Consider the following 20,528-nt stretch of genomic DNA (forward strand, 5'->3'; position numbering starts at 1 on the left):
GGTCGGGGGATAGATCACCCAGAATGGTGATCGGTGGTCAGTAGCCAAGTGACCACCAGCAGACCAGTTCCCAGACTCGCGCCTGGAGGCAGAGCGCGAGTAGCGAATAAACACTGATCAGTCATCGGGTGTATTGTCATCGGGGTCTCGTGTTACACGCAGTTAAACTGGGACTAAGGTTCCCAGCGAGAGCGTTACGCATGGACCTCGCATGAGCACACCTCAAGGAATCATGCACGAGAGTGGCCTGAGGGAACTAGTAAACCAGTCGGTGATTGGTGATTCCCACAATCCATTACGTGCGTGTCATCTTGAATGGTAAGTCGCCTACACAGAGAGTAACGTTTGGTGAGTGCGCCTAGACCAGCCACACCCGACGTTCTCCTAAGAGTATGCAATTTACCCAGTTAAGAGAAGCATCCTAAGTTACTCCGCAAGGGCGTAACTTAGGCAGACGAAGAAAGGCGCTAGAGCCCTTTCAGTGAGCGACACGTGTGTGGTTAGATGTGAGTTGCAGGCCTCCGCGTGTCATCATCTGAGAGGGGTGCGGTCCAGACAGAAGAGCACTCCGTACCGCTAAAGGTACAGACAGGCGCAGCCAAGCGCAGACATGCGCAGACTCTCACGCTCCCATTTGCTGATTCTGAAGGTACGCTTTCTCTGAAAAGCAGGACAGGGTTCTGACACATGCCCGAAAAGCATAACAGAATTCTGTTATGCCCAGAAGCAGGGAAAGAGAGATAAAAGGCAGAATCAGAGTGAGAGTGAAAAAAGAAAAAAAGAAGAAAAAAGATAGAGGAAAAACAGAGTGGAAGTTGTTCTCACACACACATTTTTACTAAGTTTCCAGTTTCTGGTGGTTCTGTTGAACTAACTTGATCGTCGGAGTGCAAACGGCCGCTAGAGGCGCCGTCTGTGTATTTTGCAGGTCACATTTTGAAGACATCTGAGAGAGAGTTCAGAAGGTGATCCGTCAGGAGACGCAGTCGCGAAGACAGGGCAGAAAGTGTTACGAAGCGATTCACCCACGTTCAAGTTGCCGGCAGGATCAAATCTGTTTCTTGAGTTCTTCAGTTTGTTCTTTCAGCCCCTTGTTCTGCTGCTCCAGCTCTTCTACTTGCTTCTTGAGTTTTTCGTTGATTTCTTGAGCCTGGAAAAGGTCTTCAGCAACCTTCTTGGATTCTGCTTGCACTTGACCCAGTTCAGCAGCGATCTTCCCCTTCTCTTTGTTGGCCTCGGCAAGCTCAGCCATGGCGTCGTCCCTCGCCTTTTCCACCTTTCCCAGGAAGATCTCCCGATCAGCGGACCTCTGCTCCAGTTTCTTCACCTTGGCAGTGTCAGTTTTTATTAGGGCCTCTAAGTCAGCCACCTTAACGCGATAAGGCACAATCTTGCTTTCCAGCTCAATCTTCTCTTGAGCCAGAAGCTGCACCTTGTGGCGAAGATCGGTGGCCTCCTTGCGCGCCAACCGGAGCTCAGTGCTCATCGCATCTTCTACTCGGGAGTGTTCAATCTCCGCGAGTGTCAGATTGAAGGACAACTTCTCCACCTCAACCCTCATAGTGTTGTTCTCAGTTCGAAGGTTGAAGAGGTCATCCTGGAGCTTCCTGGTGGAGCTCTCCACAGCTCTAGTTATAATGGTGGGGAAGTCTTCTGCCATCGTCTTCAGCTTGGCAGAGAAAGGCTCCCACATCCTTGTGACCTTAAGAGGGAGGTTTGCTGCTTGAAGAGGCACCGGGTGGGCCTGTTGTTGGCTTTCGCCGCCACCTTCTTTAGTTGGTTCTTCAGTAGGCGCTTCTGGGCGTGGTGGCGACATCGGGGATTCGGTAATCAGAATTGGAGAGGTATGGGCAACCTCATCCCCGATTGGAGCAATATCTGCGGCTGAGGCATTTGAAGGAGGACCCCCTCTAGCTGATACATATGGCGTGGAGGCGCTCGGGGGGTCCTCCATGATGTTTGGCTCGGGAGCCTCAACCGCAGGTGGCGCAGTTGCTAGTGGAATTGCTTGGACTGGTGAGGCAGGAGCTGGTGGGGATGGCGGTGTTGATGTTGGAAGAGGGGGTGGTGCAGATGGTGAAGAAGGTGCCACCCTCTTCCTCTTCGTAACAAGGCCATCTTCAGTGGCCTCGTCGTCTTCCTCCTCTTCCTCGTGGACTACCTGGGGGGCTTTCCTTTTGGGTCTTTTGAGGACAAGTTTCTTGCGTTGGGCGGCGGGTTGGACATCGGAAGGAGCTGGGCCCTTGGGTGGCGATCGGCCCTGTGCGGCGGCGATCTCCACCACCGAGTTTGGCACTGTTTGAGAACCCGTTGCCAACCCGTGGGTTCGGGCGAGCGCCCTTAATTCAACAAGCTTGCCCTGGCCCAACATATTATCTGCATAGAGCAAAAATACATGGGTTAGTTCAGAGAGAAAATAAATGCATAAGGGCAATATGCAGCAAAGAAGATAAAGGGTGCAGAAAAATAAAACCAAAGTCTTGTGCCCAACGCACAAGACGCCCATAAACAGTTAACGAAGGCAATGTTAGAACAAAGACTTAGGCGTTCTAACCTATGCGAATTTCGAGTTGGTCCTCGAAGAATTCGAAGCAGATGAGCGTGGTGGTGAGGAAGGTGATGTTGGCATCTGCCACGCTCTTCCAAAAGAAGCAAGGGTCTCTGTCCAAGGCACCCATGCTATCAGGACTTCTGGGTCTCCTAAAGCTGCTCTTGGACTCTTTGTTCCCCTTATTCACCCAGTACAAGGGGAAACCGTCGAGTAGGGAAGCGTCCTTGTCGTTGGGGCGCACTTGGACGAACTTTCCCTTCCAGTCTTTATAGGATTGCTGGAAGATGGAGAGGATCGACCTCCCAGCAATCCCATTCAAGCTTACCCACAGGCGATCTCCTGGGTGCTTGGTTTCGAAAAGAAATAAGAATACATCTACAGATGCTGGCAACCCCAGATGGTCGCACATGACTTGGAACGCTCACACAAACGCCCAGCTGTTGGGGTGGAGCTGGGCGGCGGCGATGTTGAGCTCGGTGAGAAGCTCCCTCTCAAAGCGAGTAAAGGGAAACCTGAGTTTCACCTTCTTGAATAGAGTTGTGTAGACGAAACAGAAGGGTCCATCGTTGTTTGCCTTGTCATCAGCGCAAACTGGCAAGTCGGAGGGGCAAGGTAGCACTGTAATCTTCTCGTCGTGCTCCTTGTGGAATGATTGGTAAGGCTCATCCCCCTTCGTCAGTCGTAAAACTGCCCCAGCAGTGTTCACAGAAGACGTTTCCCTCAACAGGGTCGAGTTGGCCCAGGGATAGAGTTTTTTGAAGTCTGGTGGGGGGACGGAGGCTCCTCCGGTGACAGGCGGAGTCGCCTGGGCCAGGTTGGGGCGGGAAGATGCAGGCCTCTCAGCCTGAGAAGATGAAGCATCGCGTGCTTGCAGAGGGTTGTGTGCTTGAGAAGAAGGGTTTCGCGACGAAGGAGGAAGATTTAGGGTGATCTTTGAGCGAGTCATTGTTGAAGCTACAAAGGAAGAAGAAAAGGAAAAATGATCAGGGTTCGCAGAGGCTGACTCGATCATGGGAGAAGGGTGAAAAACGAACGAACGTAGGTTCGTTGCAACGATTGACGAAGCCCTAAGTTACGAGAAAGGAGAAATGGAAAAAACAACCCACAACGTATGCACCAGACAGTTACAGGATGATGCGAATCGGTTAAAATGCAGGAAAAACCAGCAGAAGAAGGAAAGGGGGTACCTTTTGATGATCAGGAAGACGATGAAGGATGCTGGTGATTCAGAATGTTGAAGAACGCTGAGAGCTTTTTTGCAGAAGAAAGTTAGAGCGTTTGCGAATACGAAGAAAAGTGATGGAACAGTGGAGCGAAAATGGGTTTAAGGGTTTTTCGAAATGGGTTTGGGAAGCGCAAACGGTAACTGAAGGTAACCGTTGATGAAGCCACGTGTCGAGCGATGGGTGAGGGGTTTGGTGGAGCGTCAGAGAAGCAGAAAGTACAACCGCTTGGAATTCTGCGTCAGTGCCACGTAGATCGGTGTTGACGTGACTCTTTCAGTCTTTTCGCTAGACAAGTCTTCGCTTAAGACTGGGGGGCTTGTGTACCGCCCTGGTAGTCGGAAATGATGACGTGGCATCAAGCTACAGTGTAGGCGTGTTGACAAGGCGCCAGGTTTGCAGAAGGGAAGGAAGTCGGGGGGTTCGTGTAGTCGCCAGTTATTAAGTTGGCGTGTTCCGATCTCCAGCATACCAGGAACGGCGATCGCCCAGTTGAAGGTGAAGTCGCCAGATGTAAACTCAGGCGACCAAGCGATTGGAGATCGCCAGAGCAAGCACATCGCCGAAGATGAAGGTGGTGCAGATTATGAAGGCGGCCGGCGAGACCACAGGGAAGGTGTACGAGAGCACCCTAACTCGCCAATTCCAGTAGAGATCTCGCTCCCAAGTTAGCTATGCACTGGGCAGTACCATGCATAAATAACTTAGCCAAAAAGAGAGTCAGAAGCAGCGCCCAAGTCAAGGAGGCTCCAGATGATGGCACGTGTACGACTGGATGCGAGCCACGTGTCCAGGTCTGTAACTGCCAGGAGAGAGAAAGTGACCAGGTATATAAGAGTTCTCAACGAACTTTCTGAGGTACGCACGTTCAGATTATACTCTTTACGCTTGCGAGTTCTAGAGCTTACTGTGAGAGAGAACATTGCACGGTTCCTTGAGATTTCTTGAGTGTTCTTGCTCTTAGTATTTGGTGGTTCGGTCACTGACTTGGGCGTTGGAGTGCGATCGGCCGCAGCGGCGCCGCTCTGTTCTTTTGCAGGTTCTTGAGGTGGATCTTGAAGAAGGACGGAGGTTTGAAGCGGTGCACACGTCGATACTTTGACGAGGCAGGTTCCAACGTTCTGGTCAACAGGCAGGATCAACTAACAAAGGGAAGAACTTCTTTAACAATTAACATGACAGGTTAGAAATGCACAGAACTTGAATGTTGTTGTTCTTTTTAGACCTGTTTGCTTGGACATTAACCAATCAAAAGGTTTTCTTTGGTTCTAATCAGCATGGATGACTTGTTATAAGCAGTAAATTCTCAAACATATTGGAGCACTCGTCTAAACATAGGGGAGGTTCTGATGGTGATAGTTATTATCACCTAGCCAAAATAAACTTGGTTAATGATCATGTCATGAAGCATATTGGGCAATTAGTAACACGTGACAAAAGAGTGAAACCTGTGTAGACGAATATCTTGTTGTCATTGGCACTAAGCTAGTATATGAAAATAAATCATGTAACTTCAATTATTTGCAGGATTCTTAACTACTGAATCTTGTCTCTACTTCTACTTTCCCTCTAGTTTTGAGCGGGCAACTTAGTGAAACCTCATACGAAAAAACTTTTCCAATTAAACTGTAAAGTGATGGTGAACAAGTTAGAGAAACCTCACCCGTAAAGCCTTTTCCTGTTACACTTTGGGTCCAAGGAAGTTTTTCATCAGGGCCGATTTTTTCCCCTATATACTTCTGCAAATACAAAAGGAACAGAATAAATACATGATATACACCCTTGCGTCATGATAAATTTGCTTCAAAAAAAAATAAATGAACAATAATGTAACATCTACATAGGTTATATTGTTAAATAAAAAAAGCACTTAAAATGTACCATAACAGTATAGTTTTGAAAAGGTTGTATAGATGAGGAAACAATAGTGGCAGCCTGGGAATGTGGATGAAATTATTAGAAGAGATGGCATGTGATATAGAATTGAAAGTTGAAACAAATCAAGTAATAATTGTACGTGGAAATTGATTGCTCTTTTGAGAATGTCTTGAGACAGCAAAAGAGGGTGAGGATACTTATGTTCCAAGTACTGCATGTGAACTGAATAAGAAAATGAGATAATGGAAATAAATCAGGAATCACTCACTCAGTCACTCACTTACCATAATAATAGCAAAAGAGTCAGCAATTACTGAATCGCCATCCACCAGCACAGGGAGAAATCCAATAGGGTTGAGCTAGAGAAACTCTAAACACAGGTCAAAGGCAAAAGAATAAGGTTACAAAGAGGGAACTGAATTGATATGTGCAACTCAACTCACTTATATTAAGCTGAAAATTTGGTAGAACAGCAAAGAAACAAACAAACAAACCAGGCTCAGAAAATGTGGTGACTGTTTGATAATCGTAAGGTAGTCCTAGATAGAAGAAAATAAATGGGAAGGTGAGACATTTGGAAGATAGCAAGTAAGAAAGTAAGAGGGGTAGTAATAAGTGAGTTGACCTTTGAGGTTGAGAGCAAATCAGACTCGTAAGGAACAGGAGCTTATCCAGTGTGAATACAGCTTCAGCTTGTTTTCAGTGGCCTTTCATCGTACATGAAACATGCATACACATTCAATATAAGGGTAACGGAAAAAGCAAAGCAAATGTGGTGGCTTAATGCCATAACACAGTACCATACCATGTCAGTACCACATATGAAGCTCAGTCGCAGGCTAAACCCACAGCTGCGTAGTATTTCCGCACTACGTACTAACCCTGTTTGACCTCGTTTCTCTGCAACTTGCACTTGAAAATTATATACAATACTTATACTATGCCTTGTCAAAGTCTCTAGTTCCTTGTTCATGGTACAAGTTCAAGTGTTGACATCAGCACTCACACTTTTCCACACGCCTGACCGTTTTTTTATTATTTCAATAACAGAACGGGTTTTAGGAAAAATGAGAAAAAAATGAAAAAATATCATGAAGAGTGGGATGTTTGAATTAAGAAAAAAGTTAAAAAAAAATATGAAATAACACTTAATTGATATGATAGATTTATAATATATATATGTAAAATAATTAAATTATTTTTATTTTATAAATTTATTACTATTATTATTTATTTAAATTTTATTATTTTTGGTATTATTACTGTACCGACCGGGCGTTGACCAAAGTCAACATGGTGGGACACAGAGCAAGGAATCCACCAGAGGTACTATGAAGCAAGTGAGGGAGTTTCGTTAAGGTCCATGACCTCGGGCGTTGACCGACCTCGGGTGTCACCCGGGTTTAGCACCAGGAATGCGCCTATGCTAGAAGGGTGTCCCCTCCTGATACCCACGGGTAGGGATGACCGTGGAGGAGGCGGCACTGTAGGGGCGTGAAGGCCTCGGGCCTCGGCACCCCAGACAGTAATAATAAATAAGACAGGTGGTTTCCAAGCCACACCCCGAGTTCCAGCAGGGAGACACCCAACTCACGAGGGATCCGTGCATGAGGTGTAGGGACGCGGCAGTACGCACCACCGCGGGAAAGCCACTGGGACAGAGACGACCCGTGAGAAGGTCACGCCCCAGAGGGTGATCTGCATGCATGGCACGTGAGGAAGGTGAGGTACTCTCAGGGCGAATGACTCGGAGTTTGGGCGCATGAGTTGGCACCCAAACAATCATCCCAGCGCAAGTTGCAATCTGGCGAGGCGACCTTACACACTGAGAAGGCCCTAAAATTGGGAACAGTGTTGCTAAGGAGCGCCCTCAGAATACGCAAGTATCAGGCTGACATGTGAACAGAAACACCGGTAACGTATATAAGGTTTTACGATAAATAGACTAAGGTACGTTTTCACATTTTACATACAAGTGAACTCAGTAAGATAGAATTCAGTTACGATTCAGTGACGCACTTCTCTGAGCACTGAGCTGGTGGTGTTCTGCGATGGGAAGTGTTATGGTGTTTTTTGCCATAGCTGACTTGAGCGTCGAAGCGCAAACGGCCCCGAAGGCGCCCATTTGTCTCTCTATTTCAGGTGTTAGCAGCAGAGGAAGAACAATGTTGGAATAGAAGCAAAGGCGTACGTGAAGCGAAGCTTGTACAGATGTGCGAAGGTGTTCAAGTCCAACCGGCAGGAACATTTGGCACCCACCGTGGGGCCTGATCTAAAACATTTGTCCCACCGCAGGAGGTAGAGGATCTAGTGATAGTTGTGGAAGTTCGTGAAGGTTTTTCAAGATTCTTGAAAGTTTCGTCAAGAATCCTCAAGGTTTGCTCAGGTTCATCACATAAAGCTCCAAGATTTGCAAGACAATCCAAGAGTCTCCAAGAAACATCCAAGAATGAGGAATACCAGGCAAAGTGCTATAGTGAGCGCTGGGAATGAGGCTTTGACCCTACAGCAGGTGATGGGGGTGATGCAGGGCCTTCAGGAGGCGATGGCGGCGTCAAGGGCAGAGCAGGAGCGCATCCAGCAAGATCTGGTGGCTTTGCAAGCTAGAAACGAAGAGCTGCACCACGCTAACGAAGAGTTACATCGTGGGTTGCGCAACCAATCTGGAAGTCGTGAAACGGAGGATCGAGAATGCTTCTGGCCTCCCAGAGAGTTCCCTATGCCCTTCTCGCAGGAAATCATGGAGGCGGTAATATCACCCATGTTTGTAGGGCCGAAAGCTACATTCACTGGAGTGGAAGATCCAGAGGCGCACCTCACTGCGTTTCACACGCAGATGATGTTGGTCGGCGGTTCTAACGTCGTGAGGTGTAAGTTGTTTTTTAGCACGCTGGTCGGGGTGGCGATGGACTGGTTCATCAGTCTCCCAGACGGCCACGTGACTTCATTTGCGCAGCTGTCGCAACTGTTTAGGGAACAATACATCGCGAACCGCGCGCCCCCGCCTGTTTCGTATGATCTTTTTTATGTGAAGCAGTATCAGGGGGGAACTCTGAAAGAGTTTGTTAATTGCTTTGGGGCATAAGTGGTGAGGGTCGGCACCACTAAAGAGTCGATGATAGTCCATGCATTTAGGAAGGGAGTTTTCACTGGACCGTTCAGCAAATCGCTCATCAAATGTCGCCCCGAGTCTTTTGCTGAAATCAGGTGTCGTGTGGTGACACACATCGCAACAAAAGGAGAGGTAGTCGAAAAGCGCGCGTGCTTGGTCTCGGCGTGCCCTCGTGCTCCGCCGCGAGTGCAGCTCATGAGGGTGCATGAGGCCGCGGTGGGCAAGAGGCCTCGGGGAAGGAAGCAGCCTTACGAGGTCGGAAAGCCCCAGACCAAGGGGCGCCCAGGGGGGAATAGACCATTGAGGCACAACTTCGTCATGGAGCTGAAAGACCTGATCGTTGTGCCCAACATAGCGGATAGGTTGAAGATGTCGGCGAAGACGGATAAGGTATTGGGACCGCACAAGGATGCATGGTGCGAGTTCCATCAGGCATTCGGACATCCGATCAAAAGCTGCTTGGCGTTGGCCCATCAGCTGGATGAGCTCGTGAAGAGCGGTTTTCTGAATGACTACCTGGCGGGGTCATCAGGAACCGAGGCCTTGACAGCGTCAGCGGAGGATCAAGCTCACGAGATGCCCATCCACAGGGAAATCCACACCATCTCTTGTGGATTCTCGGGTGGAGGGTGCACTGCCTCCCAGCGCAAGAGGTACGTGCGCTCGGTGATGTCTATAGCAAAGCAGGTGGAGGACGACACGCTTGACGTTGATCTCACGTTTATGAAGGATGATCTACGCGATGTCGTCCCACACGATAATGACCCCGTGGTGGTTTTGGTCGTAACTGCGGGAAGGAAAGTACACCGAGTGCTGGTAGACCAGGGCAGCTCGGCGGACGTGATGTTCTGGTCTACGTTTAAAAAGTTGCAGTTGTCTTCTGATCAGCTGAGGCCATACACGGGATGTTTGTATGGTTTTTCCGGAGATCAAGTGGAAGTGCGTGGCTATTTGGAGCTGAGGACGACTTTCACAGACGGCACCGCGTCTCGTACCGAAAGCATAAGGTACTTGGTTGTGAACGCCGAATCGGCGTACAACATCTTGCTGGGAAGGCCAGCCTTGAATCGGCTGAAAGGGGTGTCGTCCACCCGCCACATGAAGTGAACTGCCCGATCTAAGTGGAAAGGTGATTGTGATCAAATCCGATCAGAAAGAAGCCAAGAAGTGCTATGAGAATAGCCTTAAGACGAAGAGGGGCATATTCATGGTGGTGGAGCGCCTACCCATGGAGGAGGCGCCTGAGAAAATAGTACCCATGGAGGAGATGCCTGCTGAGGCAATACCCATGGAGGAGGACCGCATAAGGGAACGCCCGGGAGAGATGGCCCGAGCCGGCCGAGAATGTGGTGGAGAGACAGATCGGTGGTAAGACATTCAGGCTGGGCCGATCGTTAGACCAAGAGCAACTGAACCAGGTGGCAGAAGTAATATCGCGCCACCTAGACGCCTTCGCGTGGTCCGCCTCGAACATGCCAGGCATCGACTCGAACTTCCTATGCCACCGTCTCACCATGGACTTTAAGGTCCAACCAGTACGCCAAAGAAGGAGAAAGTTCAACGAAGAAAGGCGACTGGTCATGCAGGAAGAGACGAAGAAGCTGTTGAACGCCGACCACATCCGGGAGATTCAATATCCCGAGTGGCTGGCAAATGTGGTCTTAGTTAAGAAGGCCAACGTGAAGTGGAGGATGTGTGTGGACTTCACTGACCTCAACAAGGCGTGCTTAAAGGACTCGTACCCATTGCCAAGCATCGACGCGTTGGTAGGCAGCGCCTCGGGCTGCAAGATGCTTAGCTTTTTGGACGCGTTCTCTGGGTACAACCAGATTAAGATGCACCCCTGTGACGAGTGCAAAACGGCGTTCATGACCGAGACATCCTGTTGATGCTACACAGTAATGTCGTTCGGCTTGAAAAACGCAGGCGCCACCTATCAGAGGTTGACGGATAAGGTCCTGACACCTATGTTGGGAAGAAATGTGCAGGCCTATGTGGACGATATGGTGGTGACCTCCCAGGAAAGGGGACAGCACATAGCTGATTTGGAAGAGCTGTTCGCTACCATAGCCAAGTATCGTTTGAAGCTGAACCCCGAAAAGTGTGTATTCGGGGTCGAGGCAGGTAAATTCTTGGGGTTCCTGCTCACCGAGCATGGGATAGAGGCGAACCCAAACAAGTGTGCGGCGATCTTTGCCATGAGGAGCCCCGCCTCGGTGAAGGAGGTACAATAGCTGACAGGGAGGATGGCGACCCTATCCAGATTCGTATCCGCTGGAGGAGATAAGGGGCACCCCTACTAACAGTGTCTAAAAAGAAATAGTCGATTTGTGTGGACCGAGGAGTGTGAGGCGGCATTCCTCAAGCTTAAGGAGTACCTAGCTGCTACTCCCGTGTTGTGTAAGCCGCAAATGGGTGTGCCCCCTCGGTTGTATTTCGCAGTGACTGAGCGGGGGATCAGCTCGGTACTTGTTCAGGAGCAGGATCAGACGCAGAAGCTGATATACTTCGTGAGCAAGGTCCTGCAAGGGCCAGAAGCGAGGTATCAAGCTTTAGAGAAGGCGGCTGGTCGTGGTGTTCTAGGCCAAGAGGCTCCGTCACTACTTCCAAAGCTTCACGGTGGTGGTGATGACGAACCTCCCTATCCGGAAAGTGCTGCAAAAGCCAGACGTGGCATGGAGGATGGTTCGCTGGGTGGTGGAACTGTCAGAGTTCGACGTCCAGTATGAGCCTCGAGGACCCATAAAGGGGCAAGTCTACGCGGACTTTGTTGCAGAACTTTCATCAGGGAGTGCACGACAAGAAGAGGAAGCTAGTTTCAAGTGGGTATTCTCGGTGGATGGGTCCTCGAATCAGCAGGGAAGTGGAGCCGGCGTAATCTTGGAGGGGTCGAACAGGCTGTTGAATCTTCAAGGCGAGTAATAACCAGGCGGAGTATGAAGCCCTAATAGCTGGAATGCTCTTGGCCAAGGAGATGGGCGCCCGGAGTCTGCTGGCGAAAAGCGATTCCCAGCTAGTTACGGGTCAGGTGACTAGGGAGTACCAAGCGAAAGACCCACAGATGGCTGCATACTTGGGCTATGTTCAAGTTTTGAGGGGGGCATTCGCGGCGTTCGAGCTGGTACACGTCCCAAGAGAGCAAAATGCCCGTGCTGACTTGCTCGCCAAGTTGGCCAGCTCGGGCAAGGAGGGAAGATAGAGGACGGTCATACAGGAGACCCTCAAAACGCTGTGAACGTTTGTCGCAAATAATAGGGTGAGCGTCCTCCATATCAGCACGTCTAAGGGAAGGGCGAGGAGTCACCCATCGTTGACTTAGAGCACTTTGAAGGCGCCCGGCGTAAGCGTTTACCCGGTCTCACCGGGAGGGAAGGACCCTATGCAGGTGTGCGTGCTGGAGGAGGGGAACACGTGGATGACACCCTATAGGCGCTACCTCGCCGATGGGATACTCCAGTAGACCCGAGGAGGGCAAGAAGATAAAGAGAAACTCCGCAAGGTACACCCTCGTGGACGGAGCACTGTTCAGACACTGGTTCACGCACCCGATCTTGACGTGCGTGAGCGGAGATGAATGTACGAGAATAATGGTTGAGCTCCATGAGGGGATTTTTGGGAGCCATGTTGGGGGAAGGTCTCTAGCGTCGAAGGTCGTACGCGCAGGGTTTTACTGGCCGACGGTAAGGGAAGATTGTGTAAGGAACGCCCAGCGATGCAAGCAGTGCCAGTAGCACGCCGACTGGCACAAGGCGCCACCAGAAGAGTTGAGGTACACCTATAGCCCGTGGCCCTTTCATACGTGGGGAATCGACATTCTAGGGCCCTTCCCGTTGGCAATATGGCAGATGAAGTATTTGATAGTAGCCATCGAATACTTCACAAAGTGGATTGAAGCCGAGCCAGTGGCGTAGATCACGACTCACAAGGTGCAGCACTTCGTATGGAAGAATATTATGTGTCGCTTTGGTGTATCAAGGCGTCTTGTCTCCGACAGCGGCACACAGTTCCCCAGCCAGCAGCTGGGCAAGCTATGTAGGTGTTCTCGTCTGTCGAGCACCATTAGACAAACGGATAAGTGGAGTCCGCTAACAGAATCTTGCTTAGAGGGTTGAAGAGGAGGCTCGAGAAAGCTAAGGGGACCTGGGCGGAAGACGTGCCCAGGATTGTGCGGGCTTACCACACCACGCCCCAATCCTCCACCATGGAGACGCCCTTTAGCCTGGTGTATGGATCGGATGCGATGATCCCAGTGGAGATCCATGAGAGCTCGCCGCGTTTCCAAAGTTTTGTGGCCAAAGAGTCCAACAAAGAGAGGAAGGTGAATTTGGATCTGTTGGTTGGATGAAGCCATAGAGGAGGCGAGAATCAAAGTTGAGGCGGTGAAGAGAAGAGTGGATCACCAGTATCGTTCCAAGGTAAAGCCCCGGCAGTTCCAAGTTGTTGATCTGGTAATGCGGAAGGCTCATCCGTACGAGCTGGAGAACAAGCTATCCCCCAAGTGGAATGGTCCCTTTAGGGTAACCGAGGCTCAGGGAATGGATCGTACAAGCTCGAGACTCTGGAGGGAGGCGCCATCCCACGCACTTGGAACGCAAACCTCAAGTTTTATTTTAGTTGAAAACTTTACATTGTATACAGTTCAAGGGGACACTCTTTTTCTCTCGCGAGGGTTTTTTAATGTGGTCGCCCAATAAAAAAGCCAGTTCGAGCATATGTAGTCTGAAATTTTCATTCGATGTAAGGAGCCATCGATTAAAGATAATGCGGTTCAGTAAGAAACGAACCCACAGCCTCGCGGTTCAGTAAGAAACGAACCCGTAGTCTTGATGTTTAGACACCTCGAGGGAAGCAGCGGGGGGCGACTCCTTCGAGCGTGGGCATCAAGGGCGAAAGAGAAGTTTGAATCAGTGATGGGTCGAGCGTTTTGGTGTGTGTACACCCCAAGCAAGAGTGGCGGTATCGTTCGGGACACCTCCTCCTTGGGCGTGAGCACCAAGTGCCTGGTCGTCTTGGTGTTTAGACACCTCGCGGGAGAGAGAGGTGGGGGGCGCCTCCTCCGAGCGTGGGCACCAAGTGCACTGATCACCTTGATGTTTAGACACACCGAGGACGAGCGGCGCTGCTTTGTGGCAAGCCTCTCCTCGGGCGTGGGCGCCAAGCACAGATAGTAAGGTCTGATTGATGGTGAACTGGTTGCTCTGGTGTTTAAACACCCCGAGGGAAGGCAGGGGCGCCCTCTGGGCCACCTCCACCCCGGGCGTGGGAACCAAGTACACCTGTCGACTTGGTGTTTAGACACATCGAGGAGAATGGCGACTCCCTATGGGACGCCTCCTCCCCGAGCGTGGGCACCAAGCCCATCAATTAACCTGTGTTTAGACGCCTCGAGAGAGAGCGGCGGGGGGCGCCTCCTCGGGCGTGGGCACCAAGCATAAACAGTAGGCTTCGGCCAAGATAAGTCCTCCTTCGCCTTTGAGCGATTGTGAGGCCAGTAACGCCCTTAAGGCTGAAACGCCTCAAGAGGTACGAGGCGAGTGCCAGGAGGGGGAGCTCCCATTCTCAAATAAGAAAGAAGGTTAAGGACAATTGAATGTCCTCGCACACTTGTGTCGTTACAGATCGTTTTGACAGTCAGGCTAAAAGATGACAAGACGTGCTACCTATAGTTCGAGAAAGTACGTTGCTCAGAATAGCAAATAAAGTTAGTAGTAGAAGCTTTGTTAGTGGGGGAGGTAAGAAAACACCCAAATGGAAATGAGAAGTAAACAGTTAAAGTAAACAGTGCAGATTTGTTATATAAATATTGTTCAGAATACAACTTCCGTAAGGAAGGTCAAAGGAGTTTTTAAGGAAGGGCCCGGGGCACGATCTTTCCGTCGACGACGTGGTTGGCCGTAGCAAAGAATGAAGTGTCAACCTCAGGGTGTTTGCATTCAAACCCAGCACGATAGGCCTCCGCCGCGTCGGTAAGGAGCTTTGCCTCGGCCTTCTTGAAATCCTCGGCTTGAGCGACCTTCTCTTTTTCAGCTTGGGCGAGGGTTGCGGTTCTCTCTGCAAGCTCTTTTTTGCTCTCCTCAAGGAGTTTGGCCTGCTCTGCAAGTTCAGCTTTGATCTTCTTAAGGACTTCATTCTTCCCAGCGAGATCTGCTTCGACTTTGCCCAGGAGCACCTCTCGGGTAACAGGGCGCTCCTCCAGGCTAGTCATCTTGGCCTAGTTAGCAGCAGCGGCATCTTTGAGCGTCACTATCTCAGCATGAAGAGGAACCACTTTGGCCAGAAGTGTTGTGTACTTCTGACCTTTATCGTGGAGCCTCTTGTTGGCCTTCACCTCAGCTTTCCGCACCACGCCCAGTGCCTCAGTTAGGGCGGCCTCCTGGATAAAGAAGCGTTGACCTTGTGCGGCCATCTGCTCCTTCACCTGGGCTAGCTCACTAGCAAGAACGTGCTGCTCCTTGGCCCTCGCCTCAGAAAAGCTGGCGCGTGCAAGTAACTCGCCAAGGCTGAGGGCCATGTTTTCAGGCAGCGCCTCGTCATCCAAGTTCCCTAGGGCTTCTTGCTGGATGCCCCTTAGAATGTGCTGGATGACCCGTGGAAGTTCGAGGGCAGGTGCATGAGAAGGCTCTGGGACTGTCTCAGCTCCTTCTTCAAGTGCAAGAGTGCGTGGAGGTGAGGAGGCGCTGGAAGGGTTGTCCATGAGGGAGGCAAGACGCCTGTCGGATGAAGAGTGAGAGGTGGCAACTGCAGTGGTCCTCCTCCTCTTGAAGACAGGGCCATCCACGGAGTCTTCATCCTCATCAAAAGGGATGAGTACCACCCCCTTTTTTTTCTCTAGGAAGGCTGGAGAAGGTGAAGCCCTAAGTGTGGCTAGGGGGATAGCCGCGATAGGGGTTGGAGAGGTAGGGGCTGATGTTGTTTGTGGTTGAAGGGGGTCAGCAGCAGGGTGTGGGGAAGATTAAGAAGATTAAGAGCCTAACCTAAGAGGTTTTTGGCAAAAAGTGAGAATGGCACAAATTTGGAAGCATTTCACTAATGTCATTAATCTTCAATTTACATGACCCAAGCTCCTCTATATATCGCAAGAGTGGGCTGAAAATGAAAAGAGAATTGGAGGGAAATTCAAATGTTGGCACATGGGAAGGTGGCTCCTAAATTCAGCACATGTGAGGTAGGTTCTAGAATTCTTCCATGTGCTAGGAGTTCTAGAACCTTACGCTCCACTTAGGCTAAATGTGGGCTGGACCTAAGTTTAATTAGGAGTAGGAAACTCTAATTAAACTTAGGATAGCATTTTAGGTACCACTTTGCATGTTTCAACAAAAATACAAAAGAATTAAACTATGCTACTTTTGACACAAATGTAAAAACTATTCTACACTAGAGTTTTTGACATGTAGAATGCGTCCTCTTGACCCCTCTTTGACCATAACTCTAGTGGTTGCCTCAATTAGACATTTTGGTGGCCTTTCAATGGATTGGTGTTGGGGCCTCTTCCATCATCCCCTCCCTCTTCAAAAGGATTTGTGATATGAGTTGGATTGAACATAGACACTTTTAAACTCTTTAACACAACATTATATGAGAATGAAAACAACAATTCAAGGATCAAAGAGTGCGTAAACAATGAAAACGAAATTACATCAACAAAATAACAAGCTGAAAACAGAAATGGAATCAAGGAAGCTTAAGGAGTCATCAATGGAGACATAACCTTCCAAAATGATGATCCAAACTCAATAAGAGTGTTATCTCCTTGTAAACATCCATAGAACAAGAATATTAAACACAATTGAATTAAAAACAGAAGGTACCGAACAGAAAAATGAAGGACAGCACAAGGAACACAAGAACAATCGGTGGAAAGGAGAAGAACAACAAAGAGATGATAAACTACCGAATGAAATTGCAAAAGAAGATGAAAGGAATGACACTTATGGAATGAAGCTCGGCTGGAATGAGAATTTGGAACTGCATCACGCCACTTGGAGTCCTTGTTCCAAGATAAGTGAAAGGAAGCCGCCACTTGAAGCTCTCCAATGGCACACAAGATAAGGCTATGGAAGAAGGAGAAACCAAAACTCACAATTCTCTCTCAATTTGAGTAGAGTTTCTCTATATCCAATTTCCAGTTCTGCATTTTACAAGAGCCCACACCTCTATTTATATTGTGAGGGTGCTGGAAAATAGGTGGGAAAATTCAAATAAAACTCATTTGAAATTCCCACCAAAAAAACAAGTCACATGGGAGGTGTGACCTTTTTCTACTATGACACCTCCAAAAAACTACACCTACACCTACTCTCCTAAGTCACATGGACAATGTGACTTTATTTTACATATTCACACTCCTTTATTTAATATCCACACCTCCTACAACTATACAAGAGTAATTCAAATGATGATCTTTTATTTAATGCTTGGCCTTGCCTCTCATGGTTTGGACTTGGGCTTCTTGGGCTTGGGCCTTCTTGGGCTTGGGCTTTGGGCTTGGGTCTCATCTTTTGCAAAGACTAATAAAAAGAACTTTAAATGCTTTGGCCCTTGTCCATTTCTTCTATTGATAACATCTTTTTGATTCTCATCATCCCCTCCTTCTTCAAAAGGATTTGTCCTCAAATCCAAGGCTTCGTCCTTGTCATTAGTAGAGGGATGTATGTGGCTGGATCGTGTCCATCATCTCCTCCTTCTTGAGAAAATCTATCCTCAGATCCACAAGGTCGATCTCGGATAGTAGCCTCTTGCTTTGACAATATGCTCCTCCTCCCGGATCAAACATCCATCTATGGGAATCATCGAACAAAGCAACTGAGTTAGTTGAAGCAGTTGTATAAAAATCAACTTTATGAAGTTGCCATTCCTCTTGTTTTTCTAGTGTTTTTGGCAACTTCTCATAATATTTCTCTATTTGTTGTTGTATTTGTTCTTGAATCCTCTCATGCATTTTTTAAAGAAATTCAGCTTTTGTAACTCCTTCCTTATGCACAAAGGTATGTGGATTTGGAAGGGGTAATAAATCTAAAGGAGTAAGAGGATCAAACCCATATGCAAATTCAAATGAAGAAATATTAGTAGTCTTGTGAACTACTTTATCGTTTGCATAATTATCCCTAGAGTTGTGATTGTCTCTCATATTACTCTAAGCATAGTAGAAAGAGTTATTTTTTCAGTTTCATTTTGGCCATTCGTTTGAGGATGATAAGAAATTGAAAAGTTCAACTTAGTTTCAAGTTTTTCCAAAAGAATCCTCAAAAAAAATGGTTTTCACATTTTAGTTCTCTATCTAACACTATGCTTGGAGATAAACCATGAAGTCTTATCACTTCTCTAAAGAAGAGCTTATCCATAACCATAAAAATGGAATCAAAACCTTTTGTTGTCCTAGGAAGTTCTAATATAAAATCTATGCTTATGTCTTCCCATGGAGCAGTTGCAAAAGGTGAAGGAGCATGGAGTTCATGAGACATTGCCTTAGAGTTAGTTTTAAAATAAGAAATACATCTAGGGTAATGTCTTTGAACATCTTTCCTCATGGGTGACCAAAAGAATTTTCCTTTTAAAAGCTCTAGAGTTTTATCAACTCTAAATTGGCCCATGAGTTCTCCTTCATGAAGAATTTCTTTTTTATGAGTGAAGGTAGTCTCGTTGGTACGACTATTGAGCATGGAAATTTTAACACTTTGGAATGGTCGTCTCAATAAGACGTGACAAGTTTCTTTAGGCACTACCTCACATAAAAATTTATCTTTGTACATACCTATAGATAACTTGACCCTCACTTGTTGGTGATATCTTAGCACATGCTCAAAATAATCTACTACATATTTATCTATGCAATCCCCTTTTAAGGGTTCTTTTTTCACTATGCTTGTGAGGGATGTTGTAAGATATTCCTCATTCTTTCTAGATTCACACAACCTGATGTGATTCCACTAGCACAATTAGAATGATTCTTGACATTCTTAGGAATCATCTTGAGTTGGTTAAGAGCTAGGCACTTTATCATAGAAATGGATCAAGGTTCTATGAACAAGAACTCACCAAAACTAGTGCCAAAACACAAACTCATATAGAAGATCCAATTAATGTCAAATTGAACCGAACAAAAAGGCACAAAAGCTAAGCAAACTGAATTTGAAAGCTGGAAATTAAATTGAACCGAACAAAAGCTGGAAAAAGAAGAGAATAAGATGAAGAACAACAAGGAACATAAAAGAACCGAAGCTACACAAATTAAATCTGAAAATGCCGAACCAAAAACAACAAGGAAACAAGCTAAGACAAGGAATTAACAAAGAAGAAAGGAAGGAGAAGAGAATTGCTCATGAAGATGGATGTATGATGAATGATCACGCCACTAGAAGTGTGGTTACTCCTAGATGAGTGTGCTGCCGCCACTTGAGGACACCATGGATCCTTCAAGATAAGACTAGATAAGAAGGCTCAAAAGCTCTCCAATGCTCACTCCAAATTTGAGTATAGTTTCTTTAGATAAATTCCAATCTGAAATTTACAAAGAGAGCACCTCTATTTATAGCCTAAGGTGCTGAAATGTAAGCTACACAAATTCAAAAACTCCCTCCTAAAAAGCTTCTAGAATTGGCGCCTAAAACAAAGCATGAGGAAGGTGTGACCTCTTCCTTCACTTTGGCACCTCCTTTTCTACTCCTACACCTATCTACTAACACACCCCCCCTAAGACTCCTAACTAAAGACTAAAAGATGCTTTAACAATAGAGGTTTCTAATGTTTCCCTCTAAGCACCTTCAAACAATATTCTTTATTATTTAAAACTTGGCCTTGCCCTTCAAAGGATGGACTTGGGCTTGGGCTTGGGCCTCTCTTTATTTTATGTCTTCTTTTAATTTTGAGAAGACTAGAAGGAAGAACTTCAAGTGTGATGGTGAATTGCCTCTTCCTTCATTGATAAAAACCTCCTTTACTTGACTCTCATCATACTCCCCGAGTTGGAGAGAATTCGTCCACGAATTCTGAATCCCTGCATATAACAAAGTCAGTCTACTTTTACAATCAAAAGTGTAAGAAAAAGGAAGACATGACTTAGCAGATGGAACCAAAGGGATTGCAGAAAAGGATGTCCTATAAATCGACCAAGTTGGAAAAATTTGTTTGGGAATGATGATGTTTTTTGGAAAAAGACCTCTTAAATGGTGAAACCCATTAGGAGGTATGAAAAAATCATCCCTAACATATTTTAACCAAGGTGGTGTTGAAATGGGAACCTTGGGTAATGAAAAAGATAAAGAAGAAGAAGACCTTGGAGGGTCCATTTGAGGTATAGCACGAGTCAACATGATGGATTTAGAGGAGAAAATGGTGTGACTCGGTGTAGTACTTACTTCTTTTTCTTTCTCATTTGCTCTTTTAGTTTTCATTTTTATTTGGTCCTCATGAACCTCTTTGGGAGATAGGGGTTTTAATATAACCTTGTGCCCTAGGAAGGAAAAAGACATTGTATTGGATAGGCCATCATGTAAAACATGTCTATCATATTGCCAAGGCCTTCCTAAAAGAAGATGAGATGCTTCCATGGGCACAACATCACATAAAACCTCATCTTTATACTTTCCTATTGCAAAGTTAATGAGGACTTGTTTATTCACCATGATTTCACCTACTTCACTAAGCCATTGTAATTTGTAGGGCTTGGTATGAGAGATAGTGGGTAAGGCTAACTTCTCCACAACTCTTGTACTAGCCACATTAGTGCAACTTCCCCCATCAATAATCAAGGAACATAACTTGTTGT

The 20,528-nt window shown here is 47.3% G+C and overlaps 1 protein-coding gene across 1 annotated transcript; it reads left to right on the forward strand.

Moving 5' to 3' along the window:
* The first annotated feature begins 8,767 nt into the window (after positions 1–8,767).
* Positions 8,768–9,871, forward strand: LOC137839311 (uncharacterized). The gene has a single exon (XM_068648432.1). It carries the CDS (start codon positions 8,768–8,770, stop codon positions 9,869–9,871), a length of 1,104 nt encoding a protein of 367 aa, XP_068504533.1.
* The last annotated feature ends 10,657 nt before the right edge of the window (positions 9,872–20,528 follow it).

Source organism: Phaseolus vulgaris, chromosome 3 (assembly GCF_000499845.2).
Source record: "Phaseolus vulgaris cultivar G19833 chromosome 3, P. vulgaris v2.0, whole genome shotgun sequence".
Lineage (NCBI taxonomy): Eukaryota > Viridiplantae > Streptophyta > Magnoliopsida > Fabales > Fabaceae > Phaseolus > Phaseolus vulgaris.

Bases quoted from the DNA above. Each gene is read 5' to 3' on its own strand.
- LOC137839311 (XM_068648432.1), top strand. From the start codon at position 8,768: ATGATAGTCCATGCATTTAGGAAGGGAGTTTTCACTGGACCGTTCAGC.